The sequence below is a fragment of the Emys orbicularis genome, chromosome 2 (assembly GCF_028017835.1).
Source record: "Emys orbicularis isolate rEmyOrb1 chromosome 2, rEmyOrb1.hap1, whole genome shotgun sequence".
In the NCBI taxonomy this organism is placed as follows: Eukaryota; Metazoa; Chordata; order Testudines; family Emydidae; genus Emys; species Emys orbicularis.
Window position 1 is genome coordinate 136,330,589 of NC_088684.1, and position 22,941 is coordinate 136,353,529.

The following is a 22,941-nucleotide window of genomic DNA, read 5'->3' on the forward strand; positions in this document are numbered from 1 at the left end:
CTTACCAACTTGCTAATAAACTTGACCGCCTGGGCCCAGATTTCCAGAAGCGACCGACATGAGAACCTTAATGGGACTTGATTTTCATACAATATACACAAAAACTGAGGCACACGCAATCACTGGTTACTTCTGAAAATATGGAGCACTAGCCTAATGAGCCCCTAATAACAGAACTGCTGTAACAGGAGCAACAAGAATGATTAAAGGTCTTGAGAACATGACCTATGAAGGAAGGCTGAAAGAATTGGGTTTGTTTAGTTTGGAAAAGAGAAGACTGAGAGGGGACATGATAGCAGTTTTCAGGTATCTAAAAGGGGGTCATAAGGAGGAGGGAGAAAACTTGTTCATCTTAGCCTCTAAGGATAAAACAAGAAGCAATGGGCTTAAACTGGAGCAAGAGAGGTTTAGGTTGGACATTAGGAAAAAGTTACTAACTGTCAGGGTGGTTAAACACTGGAATAAATTGTTTAGGGAGGTTGTGGAATCTCCATCTCTGGAGATCTTTAAGAGTAGGTTAGATACATGTCTATCAGGAATGGTCTAAACAGTATTTGGTCCTGCATGAGGGCAGGGGACTGGACTCGATGACCTCTCGAGGTCCCTTCCAGTCCTAGAATCTATGAAAAACAGGACTTCTCTCTGGATTCCCACTATAGTTCCTCTTAAAAAAAAAAAAAAGTCTCCTTAAATGTATATTTTCATGCCTCAGGAAAGGACTGGTTCCAAGAAATGGCTAAGGTTCACGATGCACACGTGTGGTTCTCCTCTTCCATAGTCCTAGTTCATGCATAGGGATGGGGAATACAATAGGGTGGAAGATGTGCTAGAATCTTATTCTCTGCTGTTCTGGTGCATGGGTTTGGGAGCAAAGAGGGCGTAGGCACAAACCACCCTAGGGACAAACATTGGGAGACAGGATGCTGTTATAGCATACAGGAACAGGCCTGGTGGCTCACAAACCAACCCTCACACCACGTCCCCAAGAGGGTGGAGTCGGAGGCTTGGGACCAGTGTCTATTCCCCCAGCCGGCTAGCATGCTGGTTAGCCACAGCAGTGTGTGCACGAGCACGTTGCAGTTGCCCAGAAGTAGGGTTGCCAATTTTGGTTTGGACGTATTCCTGGAAGTTTCATCACATGACATCATCTTTAACTGAAGATTCATCTTTGTCCTGGAGGCTCCAGGACAATCCTGGAGGCTTGGCTGCCTTCCCCAGAGGAACGGCAAAGAATGTCAGCCAGACAGTGAATGGGCAGCCAGGATTCCTGTGGCAGTGGGTGCACCGGGAGCGGCCCATCCTGTGCCAGCCAAGGCAGGATTTGGCCTGTGTGCTGCAGACACAAGGGGAGTCAGAGTGAAATGAAAAACACATTCCTCAACTATACTCAGAGACAATAAACTGGTGCTGCTTCACTGAAGTCAATGGAGCTTCAGCAATTTACACCAGAGGAGGATTTGGTCCGGTGATCCTATTTGGATAAGAACATGGGGCCCCAAATCCCAGCATGAACATCAGCTTTCATAAGATCTGTAAAAAATGTGTTAAACAAACCAAATACCATTGCATCATCCAAGTACACTGTGTCCATGCTTTCCCATAAATCTGAGGAAATTGTCCCTTCCAAAAAGCTACAGATTAAGTAACTATTAATAGTGGAATAAATGCAGCCTTTTCACAAGTTGCATGGTAACATGCTGTCCCAGAACACTGACCCCAGCTGATTATACCTTAAAACTATGCTGGGTCTTATCCTTCAATCCTTATGAGCCCTGATCCTGCCCGCACTGAGGCCGATGGGAGTTTTGCCCTAGGATCTCGACCGAAGAGAATCATTTATTCTTTTAAATCACACAGAAGAATGCTGAAGGTGCCTTTTGAGATAGTTGTAATTATATGTTTACTTGCTGTATGTTATTCAGTCACTAGAGGTCTCTGCTGTTCCAGACAGGTGAAAATCAGGTGAGACAAAGCTGGAGCTCAAGCTAAGTAGAAGCCTGTTTGTCTGTAGATGTAATTGTTTCTTTAATAAATGCCGCCTGTTTAAAACAGACTATGATTAGCACAAGAATCTCATGTTCAGAAAAAGGTTATAAAACTCTACCAATAGCACTTCACAGGGATGTTGCGAGGCTTGATTGATTAGGTCTCCAAAGTGCTTTGAGATTCCCCAGTTGAAGAGCTGTATTTTAAAGTAAATGATAATATAGAAACCCACAGTAGCTCACCTGCCTCACACTTACAGAAGGAAAAAAATAGCACAATTCCCCAAGAATACATTTGCTTTGAGTCCCTGCAATCTCATGAAAACAGACCATCTGTTCCATACAGTAGCACAAGAGGCATTCCACCACTGTCTGGTGGGTGTCAGTAACCAGTTATGTTGCTGAGGTTTAAGGGCACAGAAATATTTAACTCAACAGAAGATAACACCCAATATAATTATAGCATGCAGTGCAAAAGACATGTCTGCAATCCTGAACTGAGGTTAAATAAAAGCCAGTAAAAGCTGCCTAAGACAGCACAACATCAGTCAAATACCTTTGGCTTTGAAACTGTAACTGCACGTCAGCATACAGACATCACACCATACCCATGATTACATAGAACTTATATTACTGAAGAATTACCATATACAGTTAAATGCCAAGGAAAGAGAAGAATGGTCTTGTGGTTAAGACACTACACTGGGAGTCAGGAGATCTAGGTATTATTCCTGGCTCTGCCACAGACTCCCTGTGTGACCTTGGGTAAGCCTGTGCCTCAGTTTCCCCATCTGCAAAATGAGAATTAATAATACTTCCCTATTCACAGGGGAGTTCTGAAAAGAACTGTTCATGTTTGAGGTGCACAGATACTGCGGTAATGGCACCCAGTCAGAACCATTTTCACAGTTCTGATGACACTTTTCACTGAAGTCTAAATGAAAACCAGGTTGTTTGTTTGTGACGCTGAATACATTAAAGATTGTGAGGCACTCACATACCAGGGTAATGGCACAGAAAGTACCTTGGTTAGTTTTTTGACCTGCTGTAGAGCTGGTGGTAATATTTTATTTTTTTAAATTCCAGCAAACACTTTATCAAAATTTCAAATTTTGATTAAAAAAAGGGATAACACTCATGAAAACAACATCCCATTTTTCAATTCACCCTATGAGCTAGGGATGCAGGAGACAGAATGAGACTGGGAATGGGATATGGAGTCTTTTATGGCTGGGTTGCTGGTTCAAATCCAGACCAGGATAGATTTAAAATTTTATTTTTAAACTCAGCACTGGGAGGATTAAAACCTTTTCCAACTCTGCCCATTACCTTCCAAGTAGAGAGATAAGCAGCTGGGGTTGCAGCTGGAGAATGCACTACTGCTTTGGAGAGCCGGCCATAAATAAGTGAACAGTACATGATTTGAGTGAGGCTTGAGACCAAAGAACCTCCAGTGTTTAAAATTGGAGGTACATACAGTCCTCCAGGCCGGGCTCAGCTGAAGGACCTCCAGAGCCTACATGAATGCTTAAAGAATTAATTGGCGATTTGAACAGCTCAGAAGAGTAGTCATGGTTTACAGAGCCTTTCATCTCTGAGGCCCAGATCCTGTAAACACTTGACCACACACGTGAATAACTTCAGGCGTGTGAATTATCAATGGCCCAACCGAGATCAAGGCCCTGTTGTTGCAGGCCCTGAACAGACACATAGTAAGAGACATTCCCTTCTTTACAGGCCGTATGATCTAAGCAGACAAGATGGATGAAGGGTGGGAGGGAAACAGAAGCACAGAGAGGGGAAGTAACCTGCCAAAGGTTACAGTAAGTCAGAGGCAGAGATGGGAACTGAATCCACGCCTCCTGACACCCATTTTAGTGACCTATTGACTAGGCCATGCTGTTTTATGTAGAAAACCCAGACTTGGGTCACTAGCTTGAATCTATCACAGCTTAGTAGTGATCAAATGCCTTTCCCACCTCATGACTCTTTGGTGACCTTTGTGAAGCAAGTTTTGTCTTTGTCCACCTCACCAAACCCACCACTCTACTCACTGTCCTACTTGTCGGCAGCCTCAGCAGAGAGGCCAAAAAGAGTGACTGGAGTTCTATCCCCAGGGCCCACTCTCCTGGCTCCGGGTGAGACAGGTTGGCAGGGCATCATGCTACCTGTGCTGAGCCTGTCCGGGGTGGGGATGAGTGTAAATCACAAATCTTCATTCTCCATGGGTGAGGTCAATTTGACATTTCCCCAGCACTAAATCCCCTTAAAATCCAAACAAGCCCTCGTGCTAGGATCTTCTGTCACTCAACGGTATTTGTCAGTAGAAGATAATCCAATATCTTGGCTATTTTGTATCTACAATATCTATAGTGAGAGACTAACCAGCAGAGTCTAACTGCGAACCAGCAAGCCCAGCAGCAGCCAGGCAATTGTTCAACTGGCTTCAGCAGAACAACTCAAAACGAAGCTGTGATATATAAATTAATGGAGATATCCCATCTCCTAGAACTGGAAGGGACCTTGAAAGGTCATCGAGTCCAGCCCCCTGCCTTCACTAGCAGGACCAAGTACTGGTTTTGCCCCAGATCCCTAAGTGGCCCCCTCAAGGATTGAACTCACAACCCTGAGTTTAGCAGGCCAATGCTCAAACCACTGAGCTATCCCTCCCCCCCGAGATATTTATTTTCTTCCTACTTGCTTATTGCCTTGCCAACTTCAGCACTAAACAAATCCCACAACATCTTGAGCCAAGCATCCCGAGTTAGAACGGCAGGGAGGTTGGAGGATGGACGCCCAATGCAATCTATGTGCTGGGACGCTCATTGTCAAGAGAACTCTGCTGGTGGAGGGGAAGGGAATTAAGAACCGCAAGGCAGGTGGTTTTGTTTTTAAGACATTGGGAGTGGGACTCAGCGGGTTTGGGTTCCATTTCTACATCTGCCACTGACGCCATCGGGGAAATGGCTTAGACACGGCTGCACTGCAATCCCAGGGTTTGATTGCAGCTTGTGTAGGCATAATGAGCTAGCAGTGCGGGTGAGTGATTCAAATAATTACCCAGGATTCTAGGTGGGATTATACAGCCTGCGCTGCCATAGCTTCACTGTTCTGATCTAGCTAGATTAAAGCTAGCTTGGCTATATCTACACAAGCTGCAATCACACACAGTTATTGCAATGTAGACATACCCTCAGTCTCACTGCACCTCAGTTCCCAGTCTTCTCCCACCCTTTGACTGTCTTGTCTATTTTGATCCTGCAACTAGCTCCATGTGGAGCCAGGCGGAAATCAATAGAGGAGTACCTATGCAGAACAATTTACAGACTGGAGCTTTCAATTGTAAGCTACCCTAAAGCAGGGTTCTCTCTTATTATGTGTACGTACAGCGCCTAGCACAATGCAGTCCTGATATGGGGAGGGGCCTCAAAACACTATTATAGTGCAAGTGACAACTAATAAATAATTATTATTAGAAATGTTCAAAAACAGGAAATAAATTACATCTCCCCCAAAAAACTAATTTTTTTTCCTGGTCAGAATTGCATAGGAATTCAAAAACATTCTGACCAGTGCTATAGTTGGTTGAAAAACAAGGACAAATTTGTCAAAACTCCTTTCCCCCCCCCCCCTTTGTTGTTTTAATTTTTGGCTGAAATTTGAAACGGATTAAATTTTTCATGGAGATTTCAAAACTCAAACTAATTTCATCCAGCTCTACCACCACCACAAATTATCCTGAATGCATGCAGCATAATTTACCGTCAGTCACACACAAGCATTTTTGTCCTAACACAGTACAGCCCTGATCCTGCAAAGATTTACTCATATGCTTAAACTTTACTCACTGTGAACAGCTCCACTAAGTGGATGGACCACTCAGTGGATAAAGCTATGCCCATGGGTGAGCCTTTACAGGATTGGAGCCTGTCTTGTGTTAGGATAAAACTGTTTCTAATGGTAAACTACACTGCATTCATTCAGAATAATTTGTCTTATTGGAGCTGGATGAAATTAGTTTGATGTTTGAAGTTTCCACATCTCCGATAGCTGATCGTATTTATGCAGTTTAAACACACACCCATAACATCAAAGCTCTTTCTAGTGGGATGGCTGGAGCTGTCTCCTTACCTCCTGCCTAAAGGCTTTTCGGAAGCCACTGTTGCTGCTGGGAGCAAAGGCACGCCCAGGGATGCAGCTCACCACGGCAGGCATCCCGTTTTCACAGGTGATATTCTTCTCGGCATCCACACTGAGATGGTTGCCCAGTTTGCAGCTGGAGATGTGAGCTTCGTTGCCAGTGCAGTCCATGGAGTAAGCCCAATAATTGTGCTTCCTCTTGCTGGCAAACATCCTGAAAGAAAAAGGAAATCAGACAGCTAGTGAAATCATTCAAAACCACTCAAAGGAAATCATTCTCTGCACCGCCAGCCTGTGGAACTCCCTGCCACAAGAAGTTGTTGAGACAAATACTGCAGCTGAACTTTAAAAGAACCCTGGATTAACTGAAGACTACTGCTAAATTTCTAGCAAATGGATTAGTACAGAAATTTTCCTATCTTTCCCATATCTCATCTGCTTCCTGAAGCTGGACAGGGAAGCTGAGAGCAGGGTGATACAGGCTTTATCTACACTCAGAAGTTGCACTGGTTTAACTACATTTAAAAAGAATTAATTTAATCAAGTTAAGATTGACTGGCCACAGATCCATTTCCTTGTGTAATCACCCTTTGTTTAGTTTGTCACCAAGGACTGATCTCAGGTCTGAAGTTCAGACCTCTGCTACTTGAGTGAAAGGACTAAGTCCATGAGCAGGGAGCAGTAGCAGGAGACTATCCTCTCTCTGGATCAGCCACCCAAAGGGACACAGACACACTTGTACAATTCTACTTGCACCACACGCTGCACAGGCATAAACTGACACTTTGCACAAAATGCAGGGATTTTGGGGGGGGGCATATGCAAACTGGTGCAGAGCAAATAAAGCTGGTGCATTGTTGCAGGCCCCATGAAAATGTGGCCCTTGACATAGTTGTTATCCCAGTAAACTAGCTGGGGGGAAGATGGCAAAACTGGAGATAAAACAAGGGCTCTCCAACGCTTCTCAGAGCTGCAGTGTTAACAGCCTCGAGCCTAAGGAGAGCTTCTGAGAGCAACTCTCCTTATGACACGTTTACAGCAGAGGAGATTGGCAGGAGATTCCACATCTTGCTCCCAAACTGGATCGCTCAGTGGGAATGACTCCAGTGACTGGGGAGTGGAGGAGAGATAAGCCCATGGGAAAAAAACCAAAACCAAAAACTGTTCAACTTCCTCCCGACCAAAAACACAAGGCTGTCTTATGGCTGCATCTGAGCTAAAATGGTTGGTTGGTTGGTTGGAATGAATGGACATCTACCACCACCCGAGGGGAGATTCTGCAAATTAAGTTAATCAAAATCCAAAGGAGCCAACACACAACTGTAATCCAGAAGTGTCTTTACAAGAGCCCACATGTGCCACTATTCCGGAGTGAGTAGCAAAGGAGTGACAGTGATCCGAAAGGTAGCTAGGAGAGTGTAATTAAGGTGGACAAAGCGCTAAGAAATGAAGCTAAGGTTTTGATTAATTGTAGCATTGATAAAGGAAAGCCAAAACGGGGGGAGGGCAGCTGAACAGTTCAGGGAGCTGGCAGAGAGAGAGAGTCTTTTCCCGCTAACTAGGTTGTTGGTGTCAATCCAGCCTAGATTGGAAGCGACTGAAAGTTGTTCCCATCTGATGACCATTCAGAGGGGCCACGTGAAATAGGATCTCAGTCTGCTTCCCAGTGGGCAGCTGTCCAAAAGGACAGAATCCACCATTCAACAGTTGGTTCTAATGGCCCATCCTTGTCATCAGTCTCAGCAGCGGTGTCTAGGCTGCAATGGCTCCTGGATACGGAGCTGTAACCTTCCTAGAGCTGGATCCTTCCATCATCATGGAGCTGTGCAGGGGAAACTTGTCTGTCTTGTACATAAAGTTCTCCAAGGCTGTCAAACCAAAAATAAAATCTCCCCCCACCACTAAATTTACCCCCAAAACCAATAGACAGTTAATTTAAAAGTCAAACAGATAGAAACCCAGGACAAAAATCAGTCAAGCTTTGTTTGGTTTTCAGAGGCGGGGTGATGGCAAAACTTTGAAATTTCATTGAAATTACAAAAATTAAACCACCTTTCGAACAGCTCTATTCCACCATCCATCCCCACCCCCAACTAAGTCTCCCTGGCACAAGTTTAAAAGGGAGTCACCAGCTAGAGCGCAAAAGTAACGAAGTCAACATCCCGTTTAGAAAGAAACACGCACAGCAGGCAAATAAGGAAACCCAGCTGATGGGTTTGGGCCAGCCATTTCTTAACAGGAACATCCAGTTCCACTTTCGACTGAAGCCTGGGATTGAAAGGCAGCGAGAACTGGGTGCCTAACTCCTTTAGGGGTCTGAAAATCCCAGCAGAAGTGACCCCAAAGTTAATAACTGATCACTTTGGAATACAAACAAGGGGCCAGATTCTGCTGTCAGTCATACCAGGGTAAACTTGAGAATAAAACTGACTTCAGTGAACATTGACATTACTCCGGATTTACATCAGTGTAATGGAGATCAGAATCTGGCCCTACATTGAGATATTTATACTCATGAGAGCTGGCTGTTCGGGATTCAGTTTTTTTGTTCATTAGAAAAATACAAGCATTATAAGCATTTACACTGGAAACCCTTGACCCGCCATACACACGCCAAGAGTTACATGAATTTTGCAAGCAGACAAGGAACATGGGTCTGCCTTATAATAGCAAATGAAGGGCTGTCTTTTTATAGCAAATAATGATCTCATCCCAAGGAATTTCTTGAGGTATTTACATCTGGCTGGCATTAATAGCCCTTGGTAAACTGGTTGTTAATACCCAGGAAATACCCTGGGCCTGTTGTCAGCTCACCTCCCTTGACAGATTCTGGGTTTTCAAAGGTTGTAGACTACAGTTTACTTTACAGTTCCCTAGGCTACCCAGTAGATTATTGAAGACTTTCTGGAACTGATGATCCAGAAAGGAGCCTATCCAAACCTCACTGACACTGGCGTAAATCAGGAGTAACTCTACCAAAGCCAAAGGGATATGAATAAAGACAGAGACAGAATCAACTGAGTGTGTTTTAATGGGTCGTTAAAAACTGATCTTCACCATCCATTGAACTGTCCCTCTATCAGCTTTAATGGAAACAACACAAGAGCCCCATCATCAGTCTGAGGGAAGGTTCAAGATTCAGCTAAGAGCAGCCCTGCTTTGGTAGGAATGGTGTGAGCGGGGCCAGGGGCCACATAAACGGCTTTCATTAGAGAAGAGCATAAACCAGTGGCTACAGCCAGCCAAAGTCACTGGGGAAAATTCCTCCATGGTATAATGAACTGAAGCAATGATTTTGGCCACCTGCTGTAGGTAAGCATGGAGCATCATCGGGAATTTAGGGGGAGCTAATCCTGTCCTTCGATGGATTAACAGGGGGAAAAAAATCAATCAAATACTCTCCCCTCTGATTCAGTGGGCCTGAGACACCGGTTTCTGGCTCTGCTGAAAGACAGCATCTCCACCCTGATTAACTTTCCCCCTGGGGCAGGCATCTGCACAAGTTAGCAAGCATCCTTTCTCCAGCCTTGTGCAGCAGGGCAGAGGAGCTGCCAGATCTGTTGTCTTCTGCCTACTGGGGATCTTGCTTTCCCAGTAAAAACCTGCAGAGATTTGTTCTCCAGACAGGGCGTAATGCATTGCCCCATAAATTCAAACACAGATGTATGATCTTATGATTTTAAGGTTGAGGGCAGCTCTCAGCCATAGATGAGAAAGGAATAGTTTGATGTGAATACAGGTCAGAAAGCCAGGAACTCCTGAGTTCTATTCCCAGCTCTTATACTCTCTTGACCATCTTGGACTGAGCTCCTGCTCACTCCAGTGAGAGTTGCAGAGGTTCAGGATATCCGACCATAAACCTATCTTCCCTCAATTTGCCCATCTGTAAAATGGAACTAATACTGCTCCCCTTCCACCACGGGAACTGGGGTTTGGGAGATGAATTTATGAAAGCTCTTAAATAAATAGCTTTGAAGGAGCAACGGGAGCATGGAAAATGCACTGAGGTTTGTTTTGTTTCTTAACAGAAATTGTGCCATCAAATGGAGAAGCTAAGTTATATTGAGGGATAAAACTTTGGCAGCAAGAGGATGATGAGCTAAGTTGTTTTCTTTCAAGCAGGATCCATCTGCAAATTATTTCACCTCCCACCATGGTGCAGAAGCAAAGCTGAATTTCTGCTAGCTCAGCCTGCCAAGCTGCAGTTAGCAGGAAAGGGGATGACTGTGGGTATGGAAGGGGGTGTTCACAACCCCTAACCTGCAGCATTATGAAGCCGGTTTAGGAACCGGATCTGAAATCTGGTTACCCAGCTGTGGGATAACAGTGTGAAAGGTTCCACTCGCAGGAAAAGGCTATTTACAAATTATGCCGTGCGAAGCCTGAGAAAAACGTTACAGGGCTTGATACTCACATGGGAAAGAGGCTCATTCCACGTGACCAGGGAGGGATGAAATCTTTCCTTCCTCAAACCACTATTCAATAGGACTAGACAGTGGGCGGAATAAGCTACAGAATGGAGGATGAGCCCTGGATTTGCAGGATATGACAGATGACCTGGATTCCTGAGAAGGACTTTAGAGTGACCGAAGCAGAGACTACCACTGAAGACACCAGCCCTGATTTTACACATGCCTATGGGGCAGGACCCTTGGAGTTTTACTTAGTCCTGGCAGGCCACTATTCAATACAGCTTTGCCCTAATAAGGAGTCTTAATGCATTAAATGCAGGGTTCCAGTAACTTTGAGCACACACGCAATGCCACAGGAAGGGAAACAATTCTTTTAGAGGTGACAATCCAATAAAGTCTGACAGATCTGTACTTAGGAAAGTACAAACACAATTCAAACTTCTCCTCCTTTGGCACAATCACACCCCAGGCTGTTCCAACACTGTGGAAAATATTCAACACATTTTCCAAATATCTTTATTTGGGTATCAACACCTCAGATATCAGTTCTCCCTTTTACCTGTAGCTGGGCCTGGCACATAGATACAAGGGGGAGACTGCAGGGGAATAGGCACTAGGTTCTCTGCCACTGACTTACTGTGTGACTTTAGAAAAGTCACTTAGAGGCTGGTATTTAGAGTATCCACAACTCAGACTGTGGTCCCAGGGAGCTGCACATCCCCAGTGCCTCTGAAAATCAGGCTAAATAATGCCTTATTTTTCTCCCATCTGTAACATTGGGTTAATAATGCTGTATTATTTATTTTTATATGCACTAGAAATATGCAAAAATCCCTGATCTGAATATCCTAATCCACACACACAATGTGTACTGATTAAATATATATCTGTACACACAGAGCATACTTTATCTCATCCATAACTATGCACCTGAACACATCCTACACACACATGCACGAGATTCAGCTTACAATGCTTAAAGGTAAATAACCCAATCCTTAATAGAGAACATAAGGAAAGATACTGCATGTACCTAGAAACACGACTCCCACCTCAGATAGACCAAAGGCATCTTGGTGGATATGATGCACACAGAATCATAGAAATGTAGGGCTGAAAGGGACCTCAAGAGGTCATCTAGTCCAGTGGTTCTCAAACTGTGGGTCGGGACCTCAAAGTGGGTTGCGACCCTGTTTTAATGGGGGCTCCAGGGCTGGCGTTAGACTGGCTGGAGCCGGGGCCAAAGCCGAAGTCTGAGCCCCACCACCTGGGGTTGAAGTCAAAGCCCGAGCTTCACCTCCCAGGGCCAAACCCTGAGCCCCACCACCCAGGGGTCAGGCTTCAGCTTCAGCCCTGGTGGTGGGGCTCAGATTACAAGCCCGCTACCCGGGGATGAAGCCCTTGGGCTTTGGTTTTGGTCCCCCGCCCAGGGTGGCAGGGCTCGGGTGGGCTCAGGCTTCAGTCCCGGCTCCTGGGGTCGTGTAGTAATTTTTGTTGTCAGAAGGGAATCGCAGTGCAACGAAGTTTGAGAACCACTGCTCTAAGTCCATCCCCCTGTGCTGAGGGAGCATTAAGTATACCTAGCCCATCCCTGACAGGTGCTTGTCTAACCCGTTCTTAAAAACCTCCAATGATGGGGATTCCACACGCTCCCTAGGTAACCTGTTCCAGTGCTTAACTATCCTTTAGTTAGGAAAAACTTTCCAATATCTAGCCTAAATCTCCCTGGCACATGCACTATCGTGGGCTGAAGGAAAGTTACCAAGCCATCATTTAGTAAGTACAGTTGCTTCCAACCATTAAAATGATACCATCCTTCTTGGAAACACCTCTAAGTGCCGAGCAGGAAGGATCTGCTTGGTCTTATTAGAGCGAATTGATTATGTGGTTCTGATGTGCAGTGCAGGAGCACAACAGTATCTCTTTAGCTCAGGAGAGAAAACAGGCATGGATGGAAACACGTGTTCCTCTACTCCAATAGTCCAGAACAAAACATGAGACCGCCTGGTAGCAATTACGACTTCACCACTTGTATCCCTTAGACGCCAGAAAACAAAAAACCTCTAGTTTGGGTGTTTTATTTGTGCCGCTTTACAGTATTCCAGCCCCAGGATCTTTTCAACCGATTGTCTTCATCTTACTAATGAGAAACATGAAGCGCAGCCAGTCAACTCCAACAGGACCCTAGAGAAACAGCCCGCCTGTGAGCTAAAGGCACAAGCGGAAAAACGACAACTATTGCCTCTTACGAATAAAATTCTCCCCCACCAGCTTAGTCCCTGGTCCAGCTCCATAGATCACGGACTTGGGGGAGAAACTGGATGATTTCTTAGCATAAGCTATTTTGCAGCTGCCTTGTTGTAAACTGTAAAGAGCAAAATGTGTTTAGGTTACTAGCTGGAGACAAAAACAAATCTGCAGCATGCTAGCTCGCAGGGGGACAGTCAGGATTCCTGCTAGTTTTATTCTGCATGCAGCCAAAAGGACACTGCAGGCTTTCCCCCAGGGATCATAGAATCAAAGAAGATTAGGGTTGGAAGAGACCTCAGGAGGTCATTTAGTCCAACCCCCTGCTCAAAGCAGGGCCAACACCAACTAAATCATCCCAGCCAGGGCTTTGTCAAGCCGGGCCTTAAAAACCTCTAAGGAAGGAGATTCCACCACCTCCCTAGGTAACCCATTCCAGTGCTTCACCACCCTCCTAGTGAAATAGTGTTTCCTAATATCCAACCTAGACCTCCCCCACTGCAACTTGAGACCACTGCTCCTTGTTCTGTCATCTGCCACCACTGAGAACAGTCTAGATCCATCCTCTTTGGAACCCCCTTTCACTCTTCTCTTCAAATCCTCCCTCACTCTTCTCTTCTGCAGACTAAATAACCCTCGTTCTCTTCCCTCATTTTATGCCCTCCGTGGATATTGCAAGACAGCGCACTATAGAGTAGCAGTAAAGCCCTGTTTACAGTAGGGACACTTGACTAATGTGCCACCATTGCTAACATCATTTCAGATCCACAGGCAACAGCCATGTTGGGAGGCCTAGCGTAGACAGGCTGCCGACATTTCAAGCGGCGTGTCATCTAACCCTGTTCACAGCAGGGCTAATTGACATGGTGCTTAATACAGTGAAGGCAGTTGGCAGTCCAGCTATTGAAGAGCTCCCAAGGCTGCTAACTCCAGTGGAGCTGAACAGTGGGAGAATTATTGGAAAATTTCTCCAAGGCAGACAGCTCCTAAGCAGCAACTAACTCACAATCCTTAAATTCAGTGAGTTGGCAGCCAGACACCCAGGAACTACGGAGGGTGAGCCCAGGTGAGAGGCAAATACCAGAGAAGCTTGGTAAACCCTGGGTAAACATTTCGTCCGAGGTGTGAAACCCTGAATTCTATGCAGTCGTGTGAATGAGGAATCTTGCGTTATGAGACAAAACAAGGACCTGTTTTACTGCAATTCCAATCGGTTAAAACTGCTGTCACGGCATGTACCGGCCCTGATCATACAACTGGATCTATGCAGACAGACCTCTATGCCTGCTCAGGCTCTCTGAGATTGATGGGCCTCCACGAAGATCTAAGTGCAGGACTCAGACCGTAGTCATATACGTACGTTACACACACAGAGCCCACAAAGAAAGAAAAAAAAGAAAGAAAGAATATTAGGACTATCTAGTAGTTGGAAATAGAAAGACAGTGAACCAAGCCCATCTTTTTGTCTGACTTTAAACAGATATAACTTAGATAATTTGTTCACATCACTTTATCTCCTCCAAAAAGGTTGGGCTCAGACTGGCCTCATGTACCCCTGGTTACAAAAGGAAGTGCCCGACATTTAAAATATTTACACAGAAGTAAAATCTGATCCACAGGAATGAAGCAACTGGCCGAGGTTTGCCCACTTCTAGGTCTTCGCTATAATTTGAAATTTGCATTTTTGAACAAGGCCCGAGTGTTCGGGAAACACGACCAAGGCTTATAAAAAGCTCCCCTCTTACTTGTAGACCTTGGCGTTGTATTTCCTCTCGCCCGGAAATCCAAACATGCCGCAGACGACTCGGGAATTCTTCGCGGTCCAGTGTTTGTCACAGATCTGCTTCCAGCTCCCTCCGTCTTTCACCTCCACATAACCCTCCGTAACAGGCACACGCCTGCGGTAGGTAGCAAGAATAGCTCGGATCCTTATGTCCTCCACCTGGATGTTCATGTTCTAAGGGTAAAAAGGGTATTTTAGGGATGCATTGTAGCAAGGCAACAGGTCCGAATGGTTAGATCAGGGAACTGGAAGTTAGGGCACCTGGGTTCTCCACCTGACTTGTTTTACTGCTGAATAAATTGACACAGGGAAGACAAAGTGGCTTATGCAAAGTCAGCACCGGGAGTCCAGAAGGTCCCGTTCCCAGCTCCCCCACTGACCTTCTGAGCAACCCTGGGCAAGTCACTTCATCTTTCAGTGTCTGTTTCTCCAGCTTACAAAAGCGATGATACTTTACCTACCTATGTACAGGACTTTAATATGCCCTGACAAAAAACATATTATATATGAATGCAAAAAGTATTATGGCCGGATGGACCTTTACAAATAGGACATTTCTGGAGTTTCTAAAAAGATCCTTCACATGAGATATTTGTTGTTGTTTAAATAATATTTTTATTTTAGTCTATTTCATTTAACATCACCACCCTTGGCTATAGCAGAGCCATATTTTTATTTTCAGTTTTTCAGCTTGCTTAAAACGTCCTCTCCACTGAGCACCAGGGGAAACTTTACAAACGTGTGCACAATTGAAGATCCAACTGCAATGGGTCTCCCGCCCACTGTGCACTTGCCAGCTACGGCTGCGTCTTTCCATAAGGTGTGGCAGCATTTAGCATGCTGTAACGGGGGGAAAAAAGGTAGCTACTGTCTTTGTATTTTAGGCGTTACTTGTTTTGTGCCTTAACTCACATGCCTGGGACTGAGCTAGGCTGATTTACACCAGCTGAGGATCTGGCCTCAGAAGCATAAAAGTGAGCAGGGCCTGAAATTCATATCATCACAGCAATGTATTTGTGCATCACTTTCCTCACTATGGACGCCAGTACTATGGTACCCAGGGTCCCTGACGGGCTAGTACTCTGGTTGTTAGCCCACCACATCTACATTACTACTGTTACCCATGCTAACTAGATTGTAACGTGCTAGCGTTAATCACACCTTCAACTGCAGTGTAGACATACCCACAGTGACTTCCCAGGGTCACACACAGGAGGTCCTGAGGCGGATAGGGAATTGAACCCAGATGTTTCAAATCCCAAGCTAGCATGAAAGTCCCTGGGTTATCCTTCCTCCCTCCTTTCATCCCCCAAGAGCAGAAGTTTTAAAAGCGGGTCTCTTCAATTGCTGTTTGCGTGTACTCGCTGTTTGCTCAAACTGGATTTCTCCTTTAGATGAAATGCACTTGGGACAGGAGATGAGTCACAACGGCCACATGGATTTCACATTTTGAGCGTATGTGAGGGCAGGAATATAGCAGAACTCTCAGAAATTCAAGCCCTGAGCTCAGGCTGACTGGAAAAAAAAAAATCTGCTGTGGCAAGCAATTAAAAAGCTAATGCAAGTTTCTATGAAGCTTCCAGGAGAAGTCCTTTTTCTTGTCAACAGTATAAAGAGTATATGGTTCCCAATGGTTACATCACAGCTGTGGAATTCTCCCCCTCCCCTCCCCAAGTTTAATCACTTAAAAGTGAACAAAGCCCAGCACTTTAAAGGAACATGTGCTGCTTTGATCCACTGCAATCAATTAAAAATACAAGTTGCTAGAGGCAGGAAAGGTCACGTTTGGATTCGGAGTTGCCTAGAAATAGAATCAGCACATCTGCCCTGGATAGGAAGGATCCAGAAAGCCCGCATTTGGTTATGTGATCGCCGTGTGTAACTTGCTAAATACGACAGGCCGCAAGCCAGATCCTCACCTGCTGCAAACAGACGTTGCCCCACCAAAGTCAATCGGCTGAGGCTCTGGCCTAGTGTGTTTAGAGGAGGGGACTCAGCTCAAATCCCTGCACTCTCTTGTGGGCTCTGCTACTGACTCACTCAGTAACCTTGGGCAACTCACTTAGACTGTATTTTTTCAAGCATCCATTCATTTTGATAGACTGGCTTAACACATGCCTAGGTATTGATCTTACAGAGGTGTTGACCTCTTGTTGCTCCCATTAACTTTAACTGCAGTTGTGGGTGCTTAACATTCAACCATACTGTGTCTCAAAGGGGGCACCCAAAACCAGAGGTCACTTTTGAAAATTTGGCCTATACCTCTCGTTATTTATGTGGTGTATTACAGTAGCACCAAGAAGCCCAAGTCATGGAGCAGGACCCCATTATGCTAGGTGCTATACGACTACAGAACAAAACACAGTCCCTGCTCCAAATTGCTTATCTTCTCTCTGCCTCAGTTTACCCCCCTTTAAAATAGGGCTAACACTATTCAAATAGCTGAAGTAGGCCCCTTTGAAAATCCCAGCTCATAGGGCGTTAAGGCCTTTTGCTTGTGCACCTCAATGCAAGCGCACAGGATCCTGATGGCAAAGTAGAAGGTGATTGCAAGACTATATATTTGTGTGGCTCCTTCAGCACAAATCTGGAAAACCCATTTGCACCACAAGGCCCCCTCCTCCCTGTTAGGATCTGGTAGAGTCTCCTGAAACACTGCACAGCTTCATACTGTCCTGGCAGGGAGTATTACAGTTTTGCTGTGTCTCCAAAGGCCGGATTTGAAATCTAGACTCTCTTTTCCAAGTCCATCTTATAAAAGCCTCCCTACTCTTAACCTTGAAGATGGATGCATTGCCAAGGAGCAGGTTTACTTGTAGATACAGGCAATAGAACTGCATTTCCAGAGAGAAAACCTCATTTCTTTCCCATTGAGATTTCCTGAGGAGAGGCAGAGACTCTTTGGCCTAGTGTTTCTTGCAGCAAATGCTCCACCACAGCTTTGCCAAGGGAGTACTCAGCCCTTAAAGTCAGTCAGGATAGGGCAGGGGTCGGCAACCTATCAGAAGTGGTGTGCCGAGTCTTCATTTATTCACTCTAATTTAAGGTTTCGTGTGCCAGTCATACATTTTAATGTTTTTAGAAGGTCTCTTTCTAGAAGTCTATAATATATAACTAAACTATTGTTGTATGTAAAGTAAATAAGGTTTTTAAAATGTTTAAGAAGCTTCATTTAAAATTAAATTAAAATGCAGAACCCCCCGGACCGGTGGCCAGGACCCGGGCAGTGTGAGCAGTAGCGTAGCTAAAGGGGGAGCGGGTCAGCGGCCGCTCTCCCGCCGAGCACAGGCGGTGCTTTTACTGATGGGGTGGCGCTCTGGGTCTTCGGCGGCACTTCGGCGATGGGTCCTTCACTTGCTCCGGGTGTGTTCGGCGGCACCAAAGGACCCGCTGCCGAACTGCTGCCGAAGACCCGGAGCGCCGCCCCGTCAGTAAAAGCGCCGCAGCGGGTGGTGCCTTTTTTTGTGATCGCTCCCCCTGTTCGCTACACCTGGCTACGCCCGAGTGTGAGTGCCACTGAAAATCAGCTCGCATGCCGCCTTTGGCACGCATGCCATAGGTTGCCTACCCCTGGTATAGGGTTTATTTATGGAGCACTTCCTGAAATGGCCTCCTGATGTCAAGCCAGTGTTCAGAATCATTTACATTAACTACATAATGAAGACAAGAGCCCATTTCAAAATGGGTTGGGGAGGATTCGCCCATATCAGATTTTGACCACTTACAATTATGTTAGTGGGGAGGGGAGGCAGTCAGGACAAGGTAAGGTTGAATACAGAGGAAGCGCCATTGCTTGAGCTATTGAGGCAGCATCACGGCCCAGCGGATAGGCCAGACTGGACGATCTAGTCCCACCGGTCCCAGTGAGTGACCGTGGACACATCTAAAAAAAGCCCACCTGTAAAATAAGGGATGCAACATCCTCATGCCCCTTTGTAACAGGCTTTGATATCTAGGGACAAAAAGCTTTATATAAAATTTATTACGGGTTATTATTTAAGGGGGAGATTTTCAAAAGGCACAAGGGAGAAAGGAGGGAGAAAACTTGTTCACCTTAGCCTCTAAGGATAGAATAAGAAGCAATGGGTTTAAACTGCAGCAAGGGAGGTCTAGGTTGGACATAAGGAAAAAGTTCCTAACTGTCAGGGTGGTTAAACACTGGAATAAATTGCCTAGGGAGGTTGTGGAATCTCCATCTCTGGAGATATTTAAGAGTAGGTTAGATAAATGTCTATCAGGGATGGTCTAGACAGTATTTGGTCCTGCCATGCGGGCAGGGGACTGGACTCGATGACCTCTCGAGGTCCCTTCCAGTCCTAGAATCTATGAATCTATGAAGGGGTAGGGAGGCATCCCATTCCAATTGGAGCGAGGTGTCTAAATCCCTTGGGTCCTATTTGGAAAAAAATCAGTCTAAAACTGTACTAGGAAAAGCACTTGAGATCATAAGAGCAGTGTGGGCAATCTGCACTGGCAGCAGGGAAAGTGGACTAAGTAGTGTAATGGAACTTCTCTATCTATAACAGGGTTAAAAAAAACTAGATAAAAAATTCATGGAGGATAGGCCCATCAATGGCTATTAGCCAGGATGGGAAGGGATAGTGTCCCTAACCTGTTTGCCGGAAGCTGGGAATGGATGACGGGATGGATCACTTGATGACCACCTGCTCTGTTCATTCCCTCTGGGGCACCTGGCATTGGCCACTGTCGGAAGACAAAAAGAACAGGAGTACTTGTGGCACCTTAGAGACTAACAAATTTATTTGAGCATAAGCTTTCATGGGCTACAGCCCACTTCATCGGATGCATGTAGTGGAAAATACAGTAGGTAGATAGATAGATAGATAGATACACACCCACACCCACACCCATTGTTTCATGTTCTGTGTGTGTGTGTGTGTGTGTGTGTGTGTGTGTGTGTGTGTGTGTGTTACTATACACACACTATAAGAAGAGTGATCAGTTAAAGTGAGCTTTTATCAGCAGGAGAGGGGAAAAAAACTGTTTGTAGTGGTAATGAAAATGGCCCATTTCCAGCAATTGACAAGGAGATATGAGGAACTGGGGGGGGGGTGGGGGGGGAGGGCGGGAAATATGCATAGGGAAATAGTTTTACTTTGTGTAATGGCCCATCCACTCCCAGTCTTTGTTCAAGCCTAATTTGATGGTGTCCAATTTGCAAATTAATTCCAATTCAGCAGTCTCTCGTTGGAGTCTGTTTTTGAAGTTTTTTTGTTGTAATATTGTGACTTTTAGGTCTGTAATCGAGGGACCAGGGAGATTGAAGTGTTCTCCACCTGGTTTTTTGATGTTATAATTCTTGACTTCTGATTTGTGTCCATTTATTTTTTTATGTAGAGACTGTCCGGCTTGGCCAAGGTACACGGCAGAGGGGCATTGCTGGCACATGATGGCATATATCACATTGGTAGATGTGCAGGTGAACGAGCCCCTGATAGTGTGGCTGATGTGATTAGGTCCTATAATGGTGTCCCCTGAATAGATATGTGGACAGAGTTGGCAACAGGCTTTGTTGCAAGGATAGGTTCCTGGGTTAGTGTTTTTGTTGTGTGGTGTGTGGTTGCTGGTGAGTATTTGCTTCAGGTTTGGGGGCTGTCTGTAAGCAAGGACTGGCCTGTCTCCCAAGATCTGTGAGAGTGATGGATCGTCCTTCAGGATAGGTTGTAGATCCTTGATGATGCGCTGGAGAGGTTTTAGTTGGGGGCTGAAGGTAATGGCTAGTGGTGTTCTGTTACTTTCTTTGTTGGGCCTGTCCTGGAGTAGGTGACTTCTGGGTACTCGTCTGGCTCTGTCAATCTGTAGGCTGTAGCCCACAAAAGCTTATGCTCAAATAAATTTGTTAGTCTCTAAGGTGCCACAAGTACTCCTGTTCTTTTTGCAGATACAGACTAACACGGCTGCTACTCTGAAACCTGTCGGAAGACAGGATACTGGGCTAGATGGACATTTGGTCTGACCCAGTATGGCCGTTCTTATGACTGTAGAGCACATCTACCCCATACGGCTCTATTAGCACGTTATCCACAAATAGCCAGGTCAGCACCACTCCCTGTATATTCAATTCATTATACTTGACTATTCCCCACCCTCCACCCCCTGGAAAAAAAAAAAAAAAAAAAACCCACCACCACCACCAACTTCTGAATCAAACTTCAGGGTTAAAAATCCACCCACATATTCCAGTTTACTTGAATTTTCAAAACTCAGCAACCTTCTGCAGCTCAGAAATCTGCACTGGAGAAGGAGATGGAGGAGATGAGCCCTCACAACAAAGGACGGTCTCCCAGACGTTCCGTCTTCTAGAATGCCCTTCGTTCTGGGAGGAAGGCCCACAATAGCAATCGTGAGGCTTTTTTGAATGATGCCTAGTGCAAATCCCAGATATTGAACATATGGCCAGTCCTTATCCTGGCTAACAACAAAAAATCTGGGATCCTTGTTCCCATATTGCACCCAGTTCGACCCTGCTTCTCCATTATAATGATTCATTATTTTTATGGTGCAGCCTACAGGCCCCAACTGAGGTCAAGGTTTCCCCATCTGCGAAGGGGAGATTGATACTGACCTCCTTTGTGAAGCATTTTCAGATCTCCTGATGAAAAGTGCTGGGTAAGAGCCAAGTGTTATTGTGCTAGGTCGTGAAAACAAACCTAGTAGTAGAAAACCCTGAAGAGTTTAACATCTAAACAGAGAAGTCAGACAAAAGGTGGGAGCAAGCAAATGTTATTAACCCTGTCTAGTAGAGGGGAAACTGAGGCAGAGACCAAGCAGCTTGTCCAAGAAAATCTGTGGCAGAGCCAAGGAACTGAACCCAGGCCCCGAGGCCCAGGCCAATGGCTTCACAAGACAACCCTTTCTCTAGCCAGCAGCTTTGAGCCAGTTACCCCCTTAGAGCTAAACCATTCGCTCTGTGAACTGTGTTTTTTTCAAGGGACAAATATGTGTGTTAGAAAAACCAAAAAAAAAAAAGGGCTGAGAGCATCCTAACACGGAAAGGCTGCAAACACCCTGTGCCTCACTGGGGCGTACCAGGGATTTCCAACATCAGAGCAACAGGCAAAGCAGGAAGCCAGCAATTTCCCATTGGAGACTTTCCCAAATTACCCAAACAAAACCCCAAGAGAAGGAATTGCCATCTTAGGAAGGTTATTTAAGAAAATAAAATCTACTGGCCCAAGTTCTGTTTCTGTAGTTAGTCAGGCAGCTGCTAGGTGAAGCGCAAGGTAACATCCATTCCTGGGACAGTGCTGACGTCCCAGGGAGTGGGTAAGTGGTCTAGGAAGCGAGAGGCACACATCCCAGCTCTGCCAGTGACTCATTGTAAGGAGGCTGTGGTCTACTGGCCAGATCCAGGACCTAGGAGTCAGGACCCCAGGGGTTCTCTATTCCCAGCTGTGCCACTGTCTCACTTGGGCACGTCACTCTTGCTCTATCTTCCCATTTCACAGATGGGGAAACTGGGGTGCTGAGAGTTTAAGTGACTTGCCTAAGACCATGAAAGGAATCCGTGTCAGAGCCAGGAGAATAACTCAGGAGTTCCTGGCTCCGGTCATGCCTCCCTCTCTCAGAAGAAGCTCATGCACCAAAATACATAAACAAGCCAGCCAGCCATACTGACTTGTACTCAGCTTAAATAGATCCATTTTTCATTGGTTCGGATTTGTATCTTGTCTTGGCCAAGGAGAAAAAAAATTATCAAATTGGCAGGAAATAAATCATCCTTTTTATACTTCAATCTCCAAATGGCTATAACAGGCCAGCACGAAACATCATTTCATGATCTGCCTGAAGAGCAAGTATAAGCCACATCTATTCTCCCCCCCCCCCCCCATTTGTTTTCTCTCTAACTATTTGTAACCATACAACCCTTCAATTGCTTTAACCATGGATCTAACCCTGAAGTCATTACTCAAGCAATACTTCCATAGACAGAATCAAGAGCTGCAGATTGAGACTTTACATTGGAAAACTAAAGGGGGGACAGGATGGGGAATAATCAAAACAACTAAATGTATATTTCTCAGGGAACTCTTTAAAAGGACTGGTAAGATTCCCCCCCTCTACACCTGCAACTCTGTATGGGTTTCAAACCCTCCACTGCAGGGTTCTGTAGGTTGCACTTGAATTGGTGCGTAGTCAGTGAAAAAGCGAGTACAGAGACATGCGCTTTATCCTTCCAACGCTAATGTCTAGAACAGCTGGGCTAATACGGAAAACAGATTTCTCATAAAATCAGAAGGAACCACGGTAAACAATATTTAATAGCCCGAGCAGATTTCTTGTTTAAACGACTATTGTCATATTTCATGTACACGTGTAGAGAGAGATCAATAGACACAGAGTGCATTTATGG

General features: G+C 45.4%; 1 protein-coding gene across 1 annotated transcript in view; it reads right to left on the reverse strand.

Annotated features, from left to right (window-relative positions):
• The window catches only part of LOXL2 (lysyl oxidase like 2), an 80,704-nt gene that overhangs the window by 29,858 nt on the left and 27,905 nt on the right, over positions 1 to 22,941 (reverse strand). The window contains exons 3-4 of the mRNA XM_065399002.1: positions 14,530 to 14,741; positions 6,117 to 6,339 (exon numbers count right to left, since the gene is read on the reverse strand). Of these exons, the coding sequence (XP_065255074.1) occupies positions 6,117 to 6,339; positions 14,530 to 14,741 (435 nt within the window). The remainder of the gene's footprint in view (positions 1 to 6,116; positions 6,340 to 14,529; positions 14,742 to 22,941) is intronic.